The sequence below is a fragment of the Sminthopsis crassicaudata genome, chromosome 1 (genome assembly GCF_048593235.1).
Source record: "Sminthopsis crassicaudata isolate SCR6 chromosome 1, ASM4859323v1, whole genome shotgun sequence".
Classification (NCBI taxonomy): Eukaryota; Metazoa; Chordata; class Mammalia; order Dasyuromorphia; family Dasyuridae; genus Sminthopsis; species Sminthopsis crassicaudata.
Window position 1 is genome coordinate 555,304,114 of NC_133617.1, and position 19,340 is coordinate 555,323,453.

Here is a 19,340-nt window from a genome sequence, read left to right on the forward strand (position 1 = left end):
CTTGCCCAGGGTCACACAGCTAGTAAATGTCTGAAGCCAGATTTGAACACACAGGAAGAAGAGTCTTCCTTATTCCAAGTCCAGTGATTTATCCATTGTACCCATCTAGCTGGCTGAGGTTGGATCCAGCTGGACCTTGAGGGGAAGGGGCTCCTATTTGAAATTATTTTTTCATATTTGTCTGCACCAAGCTAATTTTCTGGTATCACTTTGCTGCAGGATGTAAAATCTTGGATCCTGAGTTGATCTGCTGTTGGATTGAATCTTGCTGAGATCTCTTTCCAGGCTTGGCTACAGGCAATCTTGTATATAGACTTCAGTCCTTGGACCTTTAGTGACTTCCAATATTTTGCATAGCTTAGGCTGTTCCACCTGCAGCACTCTCCCAACTAATAAGTACACAGTATGTCTTTCCTTGATGTACATCAGAAAAGAAAGCTTAATTTATCCAATAAGTGACCACTTAGGCACATTCAGTTCTAACTCAGCAACCACTCAAAAGGTCAGAAAGCAGTCACAGAATACTTATGCTTGCTCTGAATTAGAGAGCAGGGCCTGTCAATGAAACAGGCTTATACATTTCCAGAAATAGGCTCACCAAACACTTTCAACATGGGTTGGTTGCAGACACAGTCTCTAGCTACGTTCTGGGGAGGGGATCTCCAGGCCAGTCTATTTATTAGATAAATAAATAGTTTCATGATTCTATAAAGAACAATCTTGCCAATTTCCCAATAACTCCACAGTATATTTTGGGCTTATTAGAATTTTGTTCTAGGATCTGCCTAACACAAAACTGCTTACCATTTTCTCCTTGATGGTGCTGAAAAATTGGTTAATATGCAAAAGCTGTTCTTTTTCAGATTTCATAAGCTGATTTTCTGTCCACTTCTGTTGGTTCTGAACTTGTTCACGGAGCTCATTTTTAAGTGCATCAAATCTAAGGGTAAAAAAGTATTGAATTTTTTAAAAATTAAAAACAATAAAAATAGAAATTACCATTTTATTCTGTTGAAAAAGCCTGTTGTCATTTCAGTTTGAAAAACCTGATTAAATGTAGTATTTAAATGATAGTTATTGAGAAGAACATTTTACTAACTACTGTGGGGAGTTACTTAAGAAGAGATGAACTTGTTTCTGGTCTTCAAGCTGCTTATAAACTCAGTGGTTCAACATTTTTTCCCCTTAAGCTGTTCTTCACCTTAACTCTTGTACACATAACTCAACAAATATTAATAATAACTGATTATTATAGAAGTAAACAATAATAAATAATTTATAATAGAAATAAATGAGAACTGATGTTTATATTAGACTTGTATTGAAACTCTAGGAGGGAGGTATTATCCTTATTTTAAAGATAAGGAAGTTGAGGCACAGAGAAATAAGTAATCATCTGAGTGTCAATATAGTACCTGAAATCAATGTAAAAAATAGTCATCAGAGAATTATGAGTGATAAAAATATGGTAAAGAATATTTTAAAGTAATTTTAAAGTAACAAGAGTCACATAAGATTATTTTGGAAAGGCACTATGGAAAGGATGATATGCCTAGATGGGATTTTGAAGGGATAAAAGTGATATAACTTTTTTAGGGAGGACCAGAAAAACATGCTAAAATGAGAAAAGGTGCATGAGGGAGGCATGAAAGAAGAGGATACTGAATCATCTGTGGGGGTTGTCACATAGGTTTTCTTAGACTGATTTACCAAAACAACTAGCTAATAATAAATAATTTTAAAAATTCTATTTTAGGGTGAAAAAGTGCTATTGTAGGCAAATCACATTTTGTTACTTAAAATGTTCTTACTATATTTTACAAAGTGCTAGGGTGGTTCTTAAAAAGAACATGCCAAACCAATAATATAAAAGCTAAATTATGTGGAAGTACAAAGGTCGAATTGTGACTTTATCAAAATTCTTTCTTAAATTGCTTAGGACATTCTCAGCATGTTTAGAAATTACATTTTCACTCTTATTATTAGTATTACTTTTAGTGTTTTAAGGTTTGCAAAGTGCTTTATATTATTTCATTTGTTCTCACAGCAGACTTTACAGAGAAGAAACTGAGTCTCAGAAACAATTAAGTGCCATGTCTATGATCACACACCTAGTATGTGCTGGAGGTGGCATTCAACCCTGTTGCATCACTTAACTCCTAGAGCTCTTTCCATTGTGTATTTGGGGAGGAAGTCTGAGTCTGGAGGTAGAAGACTTGGGTTCAAATGATGCCTCTAACATTTATTACTTTGGTCATAGGCAAATATGTTAACTTTCTTAGATCCCAATTTCCTCATCTCTAAAATTATTTCTCTATGCTTTAATTTCCACATTTGGAAAATGAGGAGGGTTGAGCTAAGTGTACTCAGAGGTCCCTTCCAGCTCTAGGTTTACGAACTATGACTTAGCTGATTTCGGGGGTTAATCACAGTTAACTCCAGTTGGTTAGTCATTTAGTGTGTTCTAACAATCTGTGATTCTACCGGGAGTATTAACAAATCATTTTATTAATTTTATTTCCAATCATTTTATGGAAAAGACAAAAAAGGTTTTGTCAATTACTGAGATTCTGAAGTAAAAATAGAGCAATAAAGAATGTTTACCTTTTTTTAAACTATAAAATTTTGTCTATAGTTACTTATTTTCTCTGTAGCAAATAGTCACTTACTATCAGCTCATGCTGTATTAAAACAAAAAAATTTCTAAAATACATAATTTAAAAAAAGGATAAAATAACATATCTTAAAATGGGAACATTTGCATCCATGGTTTTTCTGGGAGAGGGATATAGTCCAGGGGAACAAAGCCTGTTTTTTGAGTTAGATGACTTGAGTTCAAATCCCTTTTCTGATGATTACTGCCTTTGTGACCTTTGGCAAGCCTTTTTAGAAATAGAAAATTAGACAACTTATCTCCTAAGGTCCTTTCAAGCTATACATGTGGAGTTCTATTACTTTAGCAGAAATATAACTCATGGTTAATATAACTCATGGTAATGATTGTTCAGCAAAATTCCAATGAAATGTACATGATGATTTTTAGATAATAATTTAGATGTTTCTATTAAAGTCAATCTTTACATTTATATATTATCTATATGTATATACACTTACATATATACATATTTATTTTTTACTAAGACAAAAATTTCAAGTGATTGCCTTTTCTCCCAAAAGATGGCTTTCTTTTCTTTTCACATTCTCTTAGAAGAGAACCCGATTTCCTTTAAGAAAAAAATCAAGATTATCTATTATGAAATTCCTCCTCCTTTTCCCCCCATCAAAAAAAAAACAACCCAACAACAACACTATTCATTGTCCTCCTTACTCCTCTTCTCTTTTGTTGCAGTCTATTCTAGGGTAACAAAACTTAACTATTTCCTGATCCCTTGATCTCTCCTTGATCTCTTTGGAAACTTGTCCCTTTAATCAGCACTGCTTCCTCAGTTTTGTATTGACTTCTATTTGAGTGGTTGGCTGTTCTTAATTCTTCTTCTTCTTCTTCTTCTTCTTCTTCTTCTTCTTCTTCTTCTTCTTCTTCTTCTTCTTCTTCTTCTTCTTCTTCTTCTTCTTCTTCTTCTTCTTCTTCTTTCTCCTCCTCCTCCTCCTCCTCCTCCTCCTCCTCCTCCTCCTCCTCCTCCTCCTCCTCCTCCTCCTCCTCCTCCTCCTTCTTCTTCTTCTTCTTCTTCTTCTTCTTCTTCTTCTTCTTCTTCTATGATTCTTTTATCTTTTTTTAACTTCTTAAAAAAACAGTATTTTATTTTTCCAAATACATGCAAAGATAGTTTTCAACATTGGTCTCCAGAATGGTTTGATCAGTTCACAACTCCACCAACAATGCATTAGTCTCCCAGTTTTCCCACATCTCCCCCAACATTTATCATTATCTTTTCCTGTCAATTTAACCAATCTGAGAGGTATGAAGTGATACTGCAGAGTTGTCTTAATTTGCATTTCTCTGAGCAATAGTGATTTAGAGCAGTTTTTCATATGACTAGAAATGACTTTAATTTCTTCGAAAATTGTTCATATCCTTTGACTATCAGTTGAATGATTTGTATTCTTATAAATTTGAATCAATTCTCTATATATTTCAGAAATGAAGCCTTTATCAGAAAAACTGGCTTTAAAAATTGTTCCCCAGTTTTCTGCTTCTCTTCTATTCTTGGCTGCATTGGTTTTGTTGTGCAAAACCTTTTTAATTTTATGTAATCAAAATTATCCATTTTTCATTTCATGATGTTATCTACTTCTTTTTTAGCCATAAATTCCTCCATTCTCCACAGATCTGTGAGATAGACTATCCCTTATTCTCCTAATTTGCTTATAGTATCACCTGTTATGTCTAAATCTCGTTTCAATCTTATCTTGGTATAGGGTGTTAGATGTTGGTCAATGCTTAGTTTCTGCCAAGTGATTTTCCAGTTTTCTCAGAAATTTTGTCAAATATTGAGTTCTTGTACCAGAAGGTATAATTTTGGGTTTTATCAAACACTAGATTACTATAGTCATTGACTATTGCGTCTTGCATATTAACCTAAACCACTGATTCACTACTCTATTTCTTAGTCAATAACAAATATTTTTGATATTTACAATATAGTTTTAGGTCTGGTATGGCTAGGCCACTTTCATTTGCAATTTTTTCACTTAATTCCCTTAAAATGAATTTTGTTATTTTTTTCTAGCTCTATAAAGTAATTTCTTAGGAGTCTGATTGGTATGGCACTGAATAAGTGCATTCATTTAGGTAGAATTATCATTTTTATTATATTAGCTCATGAGCACTTGATATTCTTCCAATTGTTTAAATCTAACTTTATTTCTGTGAAAAGTATTTTGTAACTATTAAAAAAATACAGTTGTTCTGGTAGGTAGACTCCCAGATATTTTATATTATCTACAGTTACTTTAAGTGGAATTTTTCTCTCTTGCTGCTGAGCTTTGTTGGTAACATTGAGAAACACCAATGAGTTATGTGGGTTTATTTTATAATCTGTAACTTTGCTAAAGTTGTTAATTGTTTGTAGTAGTTTTTTAGTTGATTTTCTAAGATTCTCTAAATATACCAACATATAATCTGCAAAGTGATAGTTTAGTTTCCTCATTACTTATTCTAATTTCTTTAATTTCTCTGTCTTTTCATTGCTAAAGTGCACATTTCTAGTACAATACTAATAGTGGTGATAATGGGCAACCTTGTAGCACCCCTGATCTTATTGGGAATGCTTCTAGCTTATCCCCATTACACATAATGCTTGCTGATGACTTTAGATAGATGCTACTTATCATTTTAAGAAAAAGTCCATTTATTCCTATGCTCTCTAAATTTTTAAAAATAGGAATGGGTGTTGGATTTTGTCAAATGTTTTTTCTGCATTTATTGAGATAATTTGTTTTTTGATATGATCAATTATGCTGATAGTTTTCCTGATATTGTACCTGCCTTGCATTCTTGGTATAAATCTTACTTGGTCATAGTGTATTATCCTGGTAATAAATTGTTGTAATTTCTTTACTAATATTTTATTTAATATTTTGCATTAATGTTCACTAAAGAGATTGGTCTATAATGTTCCTTTTCTGTTTTGACCTTTCCTGGTTTAGGTATCAGCACTATATGTGTCCTAAAAGGAATTTGTTAAGACTCCTTCCCCTTTCCCGAGAAGTTTATATAGTGTTGAAACTAATTGTTTCGTAGAATTTACTTATAAATTTTAAATGTTTGTTAGAATTCACAATCAATCTGTACCTGGAGATTTTTTCTTAGGGATTTCATTAATGGCTTGTTCAATTTATTTTTCTAAAATGGGATTTTAAAAGTAATTTATGTTCTCATCTGTTATCTGTGCAATCTATATTTTTGTATGTATTCATCCATTTCACCTATATTATCAGATTTATTGGCATACAATTGGGCAAAATAGCTCCTAATTATTGCTTTAATTGGTTCACCCTTTTCATTTTTGATACTGGCAATTTGATTTTCCTCTTTCTAATCCAATAAACCAAAGATTTATCTATTTTGTAGTTTTTTTTCCCATAAAACTAACTCGGTTTTATTAGTTCATAGTTTTCTTATTTTCAATTTTGTTAATCTCTCCTTTGATTTTCAGAATTTATCATTTCATTTTTAATTGGGGTTTAAAATTTGTCCTTTTTCTAACTTTTTAAGTTGCCTGCCCAGTTCACTGATTTTTTTCTCTATTTTATCATATAAGAATCTAGAGATATAAAAATTTCCCCAAGAACTTTGGCTGTATCCCATAAATTTTGTTATGTTTTCTCATTATTGTTATTCTCTTGGATGAGATTATTATTTCCATGATTTATTGTTTCACCTACTCATTTTTTAGGATTAGATTATTTAATTTCTAATTAATTTCTGGCCTATTTCCATGGCCATTTATTACATGTAATTTTTATTGGATCATGATTTGAAAAGGATGCACTTGCGATTTCTGTCCTTTTGCATTTGATTATTAAGTTTTTATGCCCTAAAATACATGGTCAATTTTTGTGTATGTGCCACATATCACTGAGAAAAAGGTATATTCCTTTCTATCACTATTTAAAAATTTCTGAAGTCCTATCATACCTAATTTTTCTAAAATTCTATTTGTCTCCTTAACTTCTTTTTTGTTTATTTTATAGTTACATTTATCTAGCTCTGATAGAGGGAGATTGAGATCCTTCTTTAATAGAGTTTTGCTGTCTATTTCTTCTTGCAACTCATTTGATTTCTTCTCTAGGAGTCTGGATGCTACACTATTTGGTGCATATATAATTAATATTGATATTAATTCATTACTATTGTGCCTTTTAACAAGATGTAGTTTCCTTCCTTATTGCTTTTAATTACAATTAAAAGCAAAATTGCTTTTGCTTGGTTTGAGATCATAACCACTGTCCCTGCTTTTATTTTACTTTGGCTGAAGCATAATATATTCTGCTCCAGTATTTTGCTTTTACTCTGTATCTCACTGCTTTAAATGTGTTTCTTGTAAACAACATATTATAGGATTCTAGCTTTTAATCCAGTCTGCTTTGTGGGAGAGTTCATTCCATTCACATTCACAGTTGTCTAATTCTGTAATTTCTTACCATCTGTTTTTCCCAAGTTATATGTTTCTATCTCCTTTTAGCCTTTCCCTCCTCACCAATGTTTTTGCTTCTGACCACATCTGTCTTGCTTTTTTTCAGCATCCTTTCTTATCCCTTTCCCCATTTTACTTATCCCTTCTTTCTATTAGCCTTCCACTTTCTTTTCCACTTTCCCTTCCTGCTTTCTTATAGGGTGAGATAAATTTATACACCAAACTAAATATATGTGTTATTCTCTTTTGAGCCAAATCCAATGAATTTAAGGTTCAACCAATGCTCATCCCCTCTTTTCTTTCCCTCAACTGTAACAGCCCCCCCCTTTTTTTTGCCTCTTCATGGGAAAAATTTTATCCCATTTTACCTTTCCTTTCTTCTGCCAATATAATCTCTTTTCCAGCTCTATTTTTTTTTTTATAGCATCACATTACAATCAATGCATGTATACACTCTCTAAGCATACATCTTCTAACTGCCCTGACAAAGATGCACTTCTCCAGAGTATTATCTTCCCATTTAGAAATATAAACTTTTTTTTTTCCTCCCTGAGGCTGGGGTTAAGTGACTTGCCCAGGGTCACACAGCAAGGAAGTGTTAAGTGTCTGAGATCACATTTGAACTCAGGTCCTCTTGAATTCAAGGCTGTTGCTCTATCCACTGCGCCACCTAGCTGCCCCCAAGAGATATAAACATTTTAACCTTTAAAAACAGTTTGTTTTTTGTTTTGTTTTGTTTTGTTTTTCTTCTTTTGAGTCTTGTATTTGGAGATCAAAATTTCTGTTTAGCTCTGGTCTTTTCATCAGAAATGATTGAAATTCTCCTATTTCATTAAATATCTATGTTTCCCAAAAAATAATGCTTAATTTTGTTTGGTAATTGATTCTTGGTTGTAATCCAAGCTCCTTTGCCTTCTGAAAATCATATTCTAAGTCATTCTATCTCTTAATGTGGAAACTGCTTGGTCTTAGATAATCCTGACTGTGGCTCTTCAATATTTGAATTACTTCTTTCTGCTTGCACTATTTCTCTTTGATATAGTAATTCTGGAATTTAGCTATGATATTTCTTGGAGTTTTCATTTTGGCATCTCTTTCAGGAGGAGATTAGTAGATTCTTTCAAAAACCAATTTACTCTCTGATTCTAGGATAACAGGGCAATTTTCCTTAATGAGTTCTTCAATTATGTTGTCCAGGCTCTTTTTTTTTTTTTTTCCCCTTTTGCTGAGGCAGTTGGGGTTAAGTGACTTGCCCAGGGTCACACAGCTACACAGTGTTAAATGTCTGAGAGCAGATTTGAACTCAGGTCTTCCTGAGTTTTTTCATTGTGACTTTTAGGTTATCCAATAATTCTTAGATTGTTTCTTCTGGATCTATTTTCCAAGTTAATTGCTTTTCCAATATGCATATTGTATTTCAATTTTTTCATTTTTAAAATTTTGTTTAATTGAGTTTTGATATTTCATTGAGTCATTAATTTCCATTTGTCCAATTCTAATTTTTAGTGAATTACTTTTTTAAACTTTTTAAAAAACTCCTTTTGCATTTGGCCAATTATGCTTTTAAAGGAGTTGTTTTGTTCAGTGGATTCCCCCACCCATTTTGCTAATTATATTTTTAAGGAGTTATTTTCTTTTTCCTATTTTGCCAAATTCATTTTTAAGGAGTTGTTTTCTTCAGTCAAGCTTTTGGCTGTCTTCTCCAAACTATCATAACTCTCCTACAGGCTCCGCCATTGGGCTGGGTGAGCCAAGCCAAATCCTGCTTGTTATGCTAAGGTTCAGGGGCTCATATTTTGCCTTCTGTAGTTGCATTGGTAGTCTCACAGCTGATCTGCTGATCCACTGGCCTTCTGAACCAGGACAGAGTGGCAAACATTGCTTTATTTTGCCTAAGAGCCTCCCACTCAACTCCCAGAATTGGGCTGTGTTGTGTGCCTGCACTGGGCTGAATTTCCTCCTGCCCAATTGAGACAGACTTTTCCTGAAGTCTTTCCGAAATATCTTAAGTTAGAAAATTATTATACTCTTGAATATTTATGGATTCTGTAACTCCATTAAAAGGCTTGAACTAGCATTGATAATGAGGGAAGCTGGGGAGAACTCAGGCACTTAACTTCCTCTTATCTTAATTTATCTATGTCTATTGGGGATCACACCATAATCATAGTTATTGAGGTTTCCAAGGGTCTCTTCCCCATCTCTACAATATCCAAACTGTTTCCAAGTTTTCATTGTTTCCCACTTTGGCCTCTTAGAATCCTTAACTTATTTTAAGAATTAGCTGAGACTTCAGCCCCAAAACCTTTTTTGAGTCCCTAGTTTTTTTAACCTCTCCAGCTAAGTGATATAGTGAGTAGAGTCCTAGGGCTAGAGTCAGGAACTAGGGGTGAATTCAAATTCAGCCTCAGAGACTTATGGCTGGGTGACTTAGGCAAATTACTTAATCTCTGCCTGTCTCAGTTTCTCCACCTATAAAATGGGGACAATGACAGTATCTACCTCACCGGGTTGTTGTGAGGATAAAATGAGATATTAATTAGATATATTGCCTGGCATATAGTGGGTGCTAAAGAAATGCTTATTTCTTAACTGGGAAAACATTTTTACAGTTAAAGGTTCTGATAAAGGTCTCATTTCCAAAATATATAAAGAATTGACTCTAATTTATAAGAAATCAAGCCATTCTCCAATTGATACATGGTCAAAGGATATGAACAGACACTTTTCAGATGATGAAATTGAAACTATTTCTTCACATATGAAAAGGTGTTCCAAATCACTATTGATCAGAGAAATGCAAATTAAGACAACTCTAAGATACCACTACACTCCTGTCAGATTGGCTAAGATGACAGGAAAAGATAATGACAAATATTGGAGGGGATGTGGGAAAACTGGGAAACTGATGCATTGTTGGTGGAGTTATGAATGGATCTAACCATTCTGGAGAGCAATTTGGAATTATGCTCAAAAAGTTATCAAACTGTGTATACCCTTTGATCCAGCAGTATTACTAGTGGGCTTATATCCCAAAGAGATATTAAAAAAGAGAAAAGGACCTGTATGTACCAAAATATTTGTGATAGCCCTTTTGGTAATGGCTAGAAACTGGAAATTAAATGGATGCCCATCAATTGGAGAATGGCTGAATAAATTATGGTATATGAATGTTATGGAATATAATGATGTCCTGGTTCTGCTCATTTTACTCAGCATCAGTTCATGTAAGTCTCTCCAAGCCTCTTTGTATTCATCCTTCTGGTCATTATACACTTCAACAACAATACTGTATGAGGATGTATTCTGATGGAAGTGGATATCTTCAACAAAGGAAGATCTAACTCAGCTCCAATTGATCAATGTTGGACAGAATCAGCTACACCCAGAGAAGGAACACTGGGAAATGAGTGTAAACTGTTTGCATTTTTGTTTTTCTTCCCAGGTTATTTTTATCTTCTGAATCAGATTGTTTTTGTGCAACAAGAGAACTGTATGGATCTGCACATCTGTATTGTATCTAAGATATATTTTAACATGTTTAACATGTATGAGACTGCCTGCCATCTAGGGGAGGGGATAAAGGGAGGGAAGGGAAAAGTTGTGAGTGCAAGGAACAATGTTGAAAAATTGCCTATGCATATGTTCTGTCAATAATTTTTTTATTTATTTTTTAAAAAAATAAATGTTTATTTCTTTTCCTTCCCCACATATCTTGCATTTACTTAACTACTTAAGTATTCTTCAATAGAATATAAAGCCTTTTTGGGGGGGGAGAGAGAAGAGAATACAAACTTATTTTTGATATTTTTTGGTCCTTGTTTATTTGGTGTCTAATATAATTCCTTTTGCATCTTGGGCACTAATTGTCTGCTAAATTAAAAAAAGTTATTATAGCTTTTTATTACAAGATATATGCATGGGTAATTTTTCAGCATTGACAGTTGCAAAACCTTTAGTTTCATTTTTCCCCTCCTTCCTCCCACACCCTTCTCCAGATGGCAGGTAGACCAATACATGTTAAATATGTTAAAGTTTATGTTAAATACAATATATGCATACATGTCCATACAATTATTTTGCTGCACAAAAAGAATTGGACTTGGACTTTGAAGTAATGTACAATTAACCTGTGAAGGAAAACAAAAATGCAGGTGGACAAAAATAGAGGGATTGGGAATTCTACGTAGTGGTTCACACTCATTTCCCTGAATTCTTTTGCTGGGTGTAACTGGTTCAATTCATTACTGTTCTATTGGAGCTGATTTGTTTCATCTCATTGTTGAAGAGGGCCAATTGTCTGCTAAATTGAATTAAATTGACAATGTAACCCTGTTCCTTCCTACTTCAGCATGTTAATACAGGTGAAGTCAGGTGAAAAACATCAAAAGGCACTCTTGTATCAGAAATAAGTGTCCATAGAGTAAAATGGATACTAAAAAGTATTTGTAGGAGGTAAAGAAAGAGGTTTTAATTAATAAGAACTTCAAATTAATTTGCTTTGATAATAATGGTCTTTCTAAACTGATTGATTTAGACAATACTGATTGCCTAAATCTCATGACTAGAATGCTGATTATTTCTACCTTACTGGCTGATGGTCATCTTGAGTCACTGTGTAACAATTTGGGGAGGAATAGGAGGCAGAAAGAAAAGGAGGGTAAAAGTGCCTGGAACAATAACATTCCAGCATAGTGCTGGTTATGGCTATGGGATTCCACTAGTAGAATGGCAGATTATAATTATCAGTATATGGTTTGTGGACATCTAGAAATCGGAAGCAGTAAGGCCATTAAGAGTCTAATTTTATCAATAGCAGGTCATGACTCATTTACAGCAGCCCTTTTTATAATAACAAAAAACTAGACACAAAAAGAAGTATCTATCACTTAGGTGAAGGCTAAACAAATTGTGATCTATGATTGTAATGGAACATTATTTTATCATAAGATATGATAAATATGATAGAATCAGAGAAATATGGGAAGAAATGCATGAATTAATGCAGGATGAAATGAGAACTAAGAATAATTTATGCAATGATCACAACTATAAGGTAAAGTAAAACCATTTAAAAGATTTCATAATTCTGATTAAAGCAGTATATAATAATGATTTCAAAAGACCAAAGACAAAATCTATATTCTTTTCTTGACAGAGAGGCAATGGAATAGAGAAGCACAATGAGATATACATTCTCAGAAAGGGCCAATGTGGTAATTTGTTTTTATTAAAAGATACATATTTATTAGTAAGTTGTTTCCCTAGGGGTATGAGTGGTAGGTAAATGGGTAGTTGATAGATGTAAAAGAGGTAAAATATCAATAAAACACATTAAAAATTCAGAAGGAAAAAGTGCAGAGGTTAATAAATAAATGAAGCAGTTTGGTAACTATCTTGTTAAATTTAATTTATGTAGACAAACTAGAAGTTCATAGTTTCTTATACTATCTTGTTGAATGTTGAAATATTTGTTAAATTACCAATAAAAAGAAAAGTTAATTGTATAAAAAATAATAGATCATGCTGAACCAACTTTCATTTCTTATTCTTTTTTTTTTTGATATATGTTAATGAGACTGACAGATTAGAAGAACACCATAGATGTAAGAGAACGAGATTCCAATTAAACATCATATAAAGTGTCTCACGTTTGCACAAAAGTGGGGAAATGGAGGTTAGATGATCAGTGGATTCAGGACTACATGAATGACTGGATCCCTGAAGTAAATTAATTTTATTCAATGTCAAACTTGCAAGAAAATGGTGTGATGGAGTTCACTGAGGAGCTGTCCTTGGTGTCATTCTTTTCTGTATTTTAATTAATAACTTGGAAGAAAATATGGTAGGCCTACTTGTCAGACACAGAGCTGTATAGAGTAGCTCACACACTGAAGATAGGGTTAAGATCCAAAAAGACTTCAAAAGAAGAGAACTTTGGGCCAAATCTAATAAAATGAAATTTGATAGAGAAAAATATAATCAAAGAGGATCATTGATCTAGAACAGGAAGGGATTTCAGATGCCATCTAGTCCTTGAGCACTTCACTGAAACTCAAGGAAGAGACTTGCGACCATGGTCACATAGGTAGCCAGCATCAGAGGTGAGATTTGAAACTAAATAAAAATTATTTTTATTAAAAAATTAAATTCAGATCAGCAGGATGATTTCATAGAGGCCTGGAGAGACTTACATGAATTAATGCTAAGTGAAATAAGCAGAGCCAGGAGATCATTATACACAGCAACAACAAGATAATACAATGATCAACTCTGATGGACGTGGCTCTCTTCAACAGTGAGATGATTCAAACCAGTTCCAATTGTTCAGTAATGAAGAGAATCATCTATACCCAGAAAGAGACTATCGGAAACGAGGGTGAACCACAACATACCATTTCCACTCTTTCTGTAATGTGCTTACATTCTTGTTTTTCTTCTCAGATTTTTTCTTTCTAGATCCGATTTTTCTTGTATAGCAAGATAATTATATAAATATGTATACGTATATTGGATTTAACATATACTTTAACATATTTAACATGTATTGTACTACTTGCCATCTAGGGGAGGGAGTGAAGGGAAGGAGGGGAAAGTTGGAACAGAAGGTTTTGAAGGATCAATGTTGAAAAATTACCCATGCATATGTTTTGTAAATAAAACGGTATAATAAAAAATTAAATTTGTAAGTAAAAGATTGGGGAAACAGAATCAAATACGAGTTTGCCTGGACAAAAAATATTTTGAGATCTTAGTAGGCTTTCAATAGAGAGATATGATAGCCAAAAAAGCTATTTTGAATTTAGGCTGCATTAAGAGAGGCATAAAATCTACAATTTGGGAAATTATAATCATACTATATTCTACCATTGATTTAAGTACATATGGAATATTATGTTGCATTTTGGGTATCACATTTTGAAAATGTCATTGATAAGTTGGAGAGGGTTCAGTGGATGGTAATCTGGTTGGTGAAGGATCAAGTGTATGAATGACTGTGACCTGGAAGAGTGATTAGACCTGTTCTAGCTGATCAGTGATCTACTGAGATTCTTTGGTTCTGTGAAGTATTGTATTAAATTTAAGGGCCAAGTTCTAGGAGAACCTTTGCAAGTTGAAGTGCATTCAGAAGAGAGCAGATTTAAGAGTGAACACACTAAAGATCATGTCTTTTGATGGAAGGAAATGGAAATATTTTGTCTAGAGAAAAAAAGACTTACAAATCATATGATACCTATCTTCAATTATTTAAATGTTCATCATTTTCAAGAAGGATTAACCTTGTTCTGCTGAGCCTCATAAGGCAAAAGGAAGGATAATGAATAGAAATTGCAGAAAGGTAAATTTAGACATGATATTAGGAGGAAAGCACCCAAACACTTTCTAACAATTAGAAAATTAGTTTTTCCAAAATTGAAGATATTCAAGTAGGATGGATTATAGTATTTGAGAGATTTTGGAAAAGAGGGTTCATATTTTGGTTAAAGTCTACTCTAGAGTATATGTGATTGCTAAATTTTCTTCCTCAGAAAGCAATCTCAAAGTCCTTTTAAAGGATCAGGAAATGGTATTATATACTCATTTAAGAAAAGAGAATGGTTCTAATACAGATTGTTGTAGGAAAGCAGTGTTTGGAAGTTTGACATCCTGATACAAATGGCATTTTTTGGGGATTTTATCTGAAATATTGTTTGGTACTTTTGTAACTGATCAAGGGACTTTTCTTTCCATGGAAACTTTAAGGGATTAAGCCTTTAAGACTTATGTCAGAAGTAAGAGACTAGTTCCAAGACAGCTATTCTTATAAAGCATCACTTTTTCTCTAAACTGTGCTTCTCAAAATGGTTGTATCATCATATTTAATGTTTCTAATTAGGAATATATTAAAAGGCATTTCAGTTCTATTCTCTTAAAGAAATTCTCTCGTTTTTTTCTAAGTCATATCCATCTTTCAAAAATTATACTTTCCTTGTACTTAATTCCTTTCTGGAGTAACAAAGTACCTGTCCAGATCTCTGATCCATGGACACCTGTGCTTAGAACCTAAATGTTAGTCTTCCCACTTGTAGATTTATTCACAATACCAAGAACTTTTCCTTTTCTTGGGTGAATCAAATATAGTCAAGTAAACAAACTATATACCAGACATGTGCTAAGTCTTGGAGATATAAAAAATTTTGGCAAGAGCTCACATTCTTATGGGGAAAATAAAATTGAAACAATTATATACAAGCAAGATATGTACAGGATAAATTAAATATTCAAGAGAGGTTAAGGAAAGAAATATGATATTTATAAAAGAATTCTGCCCAAGTTGGGCAAAATTATAAATTATTTCTATGTTAGGATGATGCTTCTTTTTGGTTCCAATTTCTGCTCCCTACCCATCCCTTCTCCTCTTCCCTCCCTCAGTATTTTATAAGCGAGTTTTAATATTTTAAAAATAAAAATTCATGTTCTGGTAGTCTTTTGAAACCTCGTTCAGCAAGATTATCTCCATATTTGAATCTATGCTTTTGCTCAATGAGAGAGTTGTTTTCTTGGTAAATCATTGCCAATTAAATAGCCTTAGCAGGAAAAGACTATCTGGAAAATGAAAGGCAGCTGCCGCCTAGGCCAAGTTCTCTTCCAGATGGATGCATTTCATCCTGACCAAAATTTTTGCTTTATAAGCATCCTGTTGGTAAACTCAGTTCATTACTTTGCAGTATTTCTGATTAAGGCCATTTTAGAAGGACTACAAACGCAATTTATGACAGGCAGTCCAACGGGAAGGTTTTAGCTGATGAAGCCTATGTTTTTTGGGATGTTTTTGGTCAGGTCTTGTGGTCTTTGCCAAAGTCTCAACTCATTAGAGAATGTCCAGATGATGTGGTTTTAGAAATCAATTATAAAGCTCAATGCTCACTAGAACATAAAATCTTCCTTTTCAAAAATGCTGTTTAGAAAAAAAAACTAAAAAAATTATACTAGCCACTTACATTATTACAATAATCCAGATAAAAATATGTAATAACTTGAGTTTCTTATTTTAAAATAGAAATATATTATAAGTTGGCAGTTATTTTGGTGAGCTGTATCTCAGGTCCTCCCCACTCCCTTCCTATCTCAGGGTTATGTAATATGGCAAATTTATTGTTGTACTAGCTGTTCAGATTCATAAGTACCTTGCCTTTACCTCTATGTTTTTGTTTACATGGGAGGAAATCATCATTAAAATATTTTTTCTTATTTCTTTACAAATGAATTCAAGCATGTTTAGCAGGAAATCAAATTGGAAAGAACATTAAATACATCATGAGAAGAGCTGACTTTGAATTGTGGCTTTGTTACTTATGTCTGATACTAGATAAATCTTTTTTTTGGACCTCAGTTTCCTTATATGTAAGGAAAATTGTGAGGAGTTATATAATAATTGGACTTAATTCTCAGAGATTTCTCCCAGCTAAAAGTCCTGTATCTTATTTCCTTTCACACCAAAATTGCTCCCATGCATTTCAAACTTTACCTCTTCTAATAATGTTCTAGTCAAATGGGCCACTCTCTTTTTCAGGTCCCTTTATTTTTATTTAAGTCATTCTTTATAAATGGAATCTCTCTCTCTCTCTCTCTCTCTCTCTCTCTCTCTCTCTCTCTCTCTCTCTCTTTCTCTCTCTCTTTCTCTCTCTCTCTCTCTGTCTCTGTCTGTCTGTCTGTCTGTCTGTCTGTCTCTCTCTCTCTCACACACACACACACACACACACACACACACATTCACACTCTCACCCTTTCTCTCAATCCTTCAAAGCTTAGCTTGGGTGCTAATTCCTCCACGATATATATTCTGATCTCCCCATTTGAAATAGTTACTTCCCTCATTGAACCCTCAGAGCACTATGGAGCTGTCATTCAATAATATGTATTATAGTTGTTTCTGTATGCCATATTTCCCCTATTAGATTTTTTGCTTCCTTTCTTTGTTTTCTTCTGTAAAAGTAAGGGCTCATCATTTTAAATAACCCATGGTGACTAATACAATATTTTGCTTGATTTTTGAATTAAGAAAGAAAAGTAAAGTACAAAATCTAACCTGGCATTCAAGGTCTTCCATGTTTTGGTTCTTGCCTTATTTCATACTAATCATACATAGGTATGTGTGTGTGTGTGTGTGTGTGTGTGTGTGTGTGTGTGTGTGTGTGTGTATGTCTTTGTATGAACTGGAGTTAAGTGACTAACCCAGGGTCACACAGCTAGGAAGTATTAAGTGCTGATGCCTCATTTGAACTTAGGTCCTCCTGACTTTAGGGCTCTATCCAGTGAGTTCCAGCTGCCGCTCCCCCCCCCCACTTAGTTATTCTATATTCTGATTAGATTGGACTATTTCATCAGTATTCTCTGAATATATCATGTATTTTTCCATGTCTATGCTTATATAACTATAGGTCTATATAACTCTTGTCCCAAAACCCATTAGGATGGGTTTCTCTCCTTATTGTTGAAAATAAATGGCCTGCCCCTGTGTAAGGGTGGGAACAGAGTGGGTGAGAGGTTAGAGTGTTTCAGTTCTGCTAATCCCCCTCTGGAAGTGAATCCCCTTTGAATCCTCTTTGAGTGTCAAGATGCTGTAGGGTACTCTTAGCTTCCAACTTTAAGAGGCCAACTCTACTTCAGGTTGCTGAAGCAAGACTCTAGGAATCCATGAGAGAAGTAGGCAGTTTCCATCATATCCCTAATTCTAAGCTCTCATCTCTAGATTTTGGTAAAATTTTCTGTATATTAAGTGAGATCCAGGATGCTGGAACATGTTGATCTTAGTTATCTTGCTCCTATGTATAAATTCTCTTATTTTTGTTTTATTATGATTTGGATAAATGAACTTCTTTGATATTTGCTATTTGTATTCATTGTGGAACTGATATTGTGTGAGGAAAGAGTCAAACCTTAGCTATTGAGCTTGGGGTTCCCTCTTTTCTCCTCCAAATCATAAAGTGATTAAAAGTTAGCTTGATGAATACTATTTAAAGGAGCAAACAGATATAATTCTAACCTGGTAGCCTCTCTTTCTGAGGAGAGCAATTACCTGTTTCTCTTCCTGGAGAAAACGAAAGCCTCCTTTGGATAAGAATTGGGGGAGAGAAGAGGCTAGAGATGTTTATTATTCTTCCCTTAGAGTGGCACATATGAGGCTCACTCTCCCACAATATTATTATTCTTAGAATGTCTTTCATGTTATCCTTATTTCTCAACCTATATTTTTGTCTCATAGATAACCCTTAAGACCTGTAGGATGATATCCATGACTAGAATATGATTTGAAAGGTTATAACAAATTCAAAAGTAGGATAGATAAAATGAAGTATAATATTGTCTGTTAATTAGAGATCTAGTCATGGGAGGAAAAATACAGGAATATGGTTGGGGAAATAGAAGCAGAACAGAAGAGATATTTCTATGGAGTACATTGTAGATAGGATATACTGGTAAATGTTTTTCCACAAAAAACTGTATGACATTTTAAAGGTTAATCTGTATTATTAATATTTTCTCCATCACTTTCTTAAGTCTAGATAATCAATAAAATAAAAATTGATATGTAGAGCTGACTGAGAAGGGGGTAGAAGAGAGAGAATAAGCATTTAGATATTGCTAGCTATGTGCCAAGCATTGTGCTAAGCAACTACTATGCAACTATTGGTTACATTCTCATGGGAAACTAGGTACAGAATTACTGTTGTGATTCCCTGCTCAAAGTTTATTCTTCTAGATCTAGAACAAGGATGGCATCAGACCAGAATTTGGATTTTTACATAATTCCTCATTTCCTTCTTCCTCTCTCCCTTCCTTGGGATGAGAAGGAAGGAGGATGACATAGCACAATATGATTATTAGTTTTTTTCCCCAGTATATCAGAGGTAGAATTTTGACTCACTTTGTTTCTTTTGTTTCAGGATACTGTTAGAATTTTAATGTAAGAGAATCATTATTTTGTGAAAGAGTTCCCAAAAGCATAATGCCAAATTTCTGGAATGCATCAAGAGATTTGAGGTCAAAGGGCAACATAATAAGATTTTTAAAGATATAGAAAACTGAGCATGAAGCACAGTTTTTAGCTGTTTGTTATTTGTCTTTCTGAAATAAAGGAAATTGGTTGAAATCACATTAGGGAGGTTTAAAGATAGTCTTAAGGAAATCTATTCAGACAGTAACTGGTGGTATATACTAAAATAGCTTGTTACAAGAAATTAGACAAATTCATTTCTCAGA

At 33.6% G+C, this 19,340-nt stretch overlaps 1 protein-coding gene across 4 annotated transcripts in view; it reads right to left on the bottom strand.

Annotated features, from left to right (window-relative positions):
- Positions 1-19,340, bottom strand: part of FAM81B (family with sequence similarity 81 member B) — an 85,017-nt gene that overhangs the window by 6,183 nt on the left and 59,494 nt on the right. For all 4 annotated transcript variants that reach the window (XM_074282063.1, XM_074282064.1, XM_074282065.1 and 1 more), the window contains exon 7: positions 805-940. In XM_074282063.1, the coding sequence (XP_074138164.1) occupies positions 805-940 (136 nt within the window). The remainder of the gene's footprint in view (positions 1-804; positions 941-19,340) is intronic.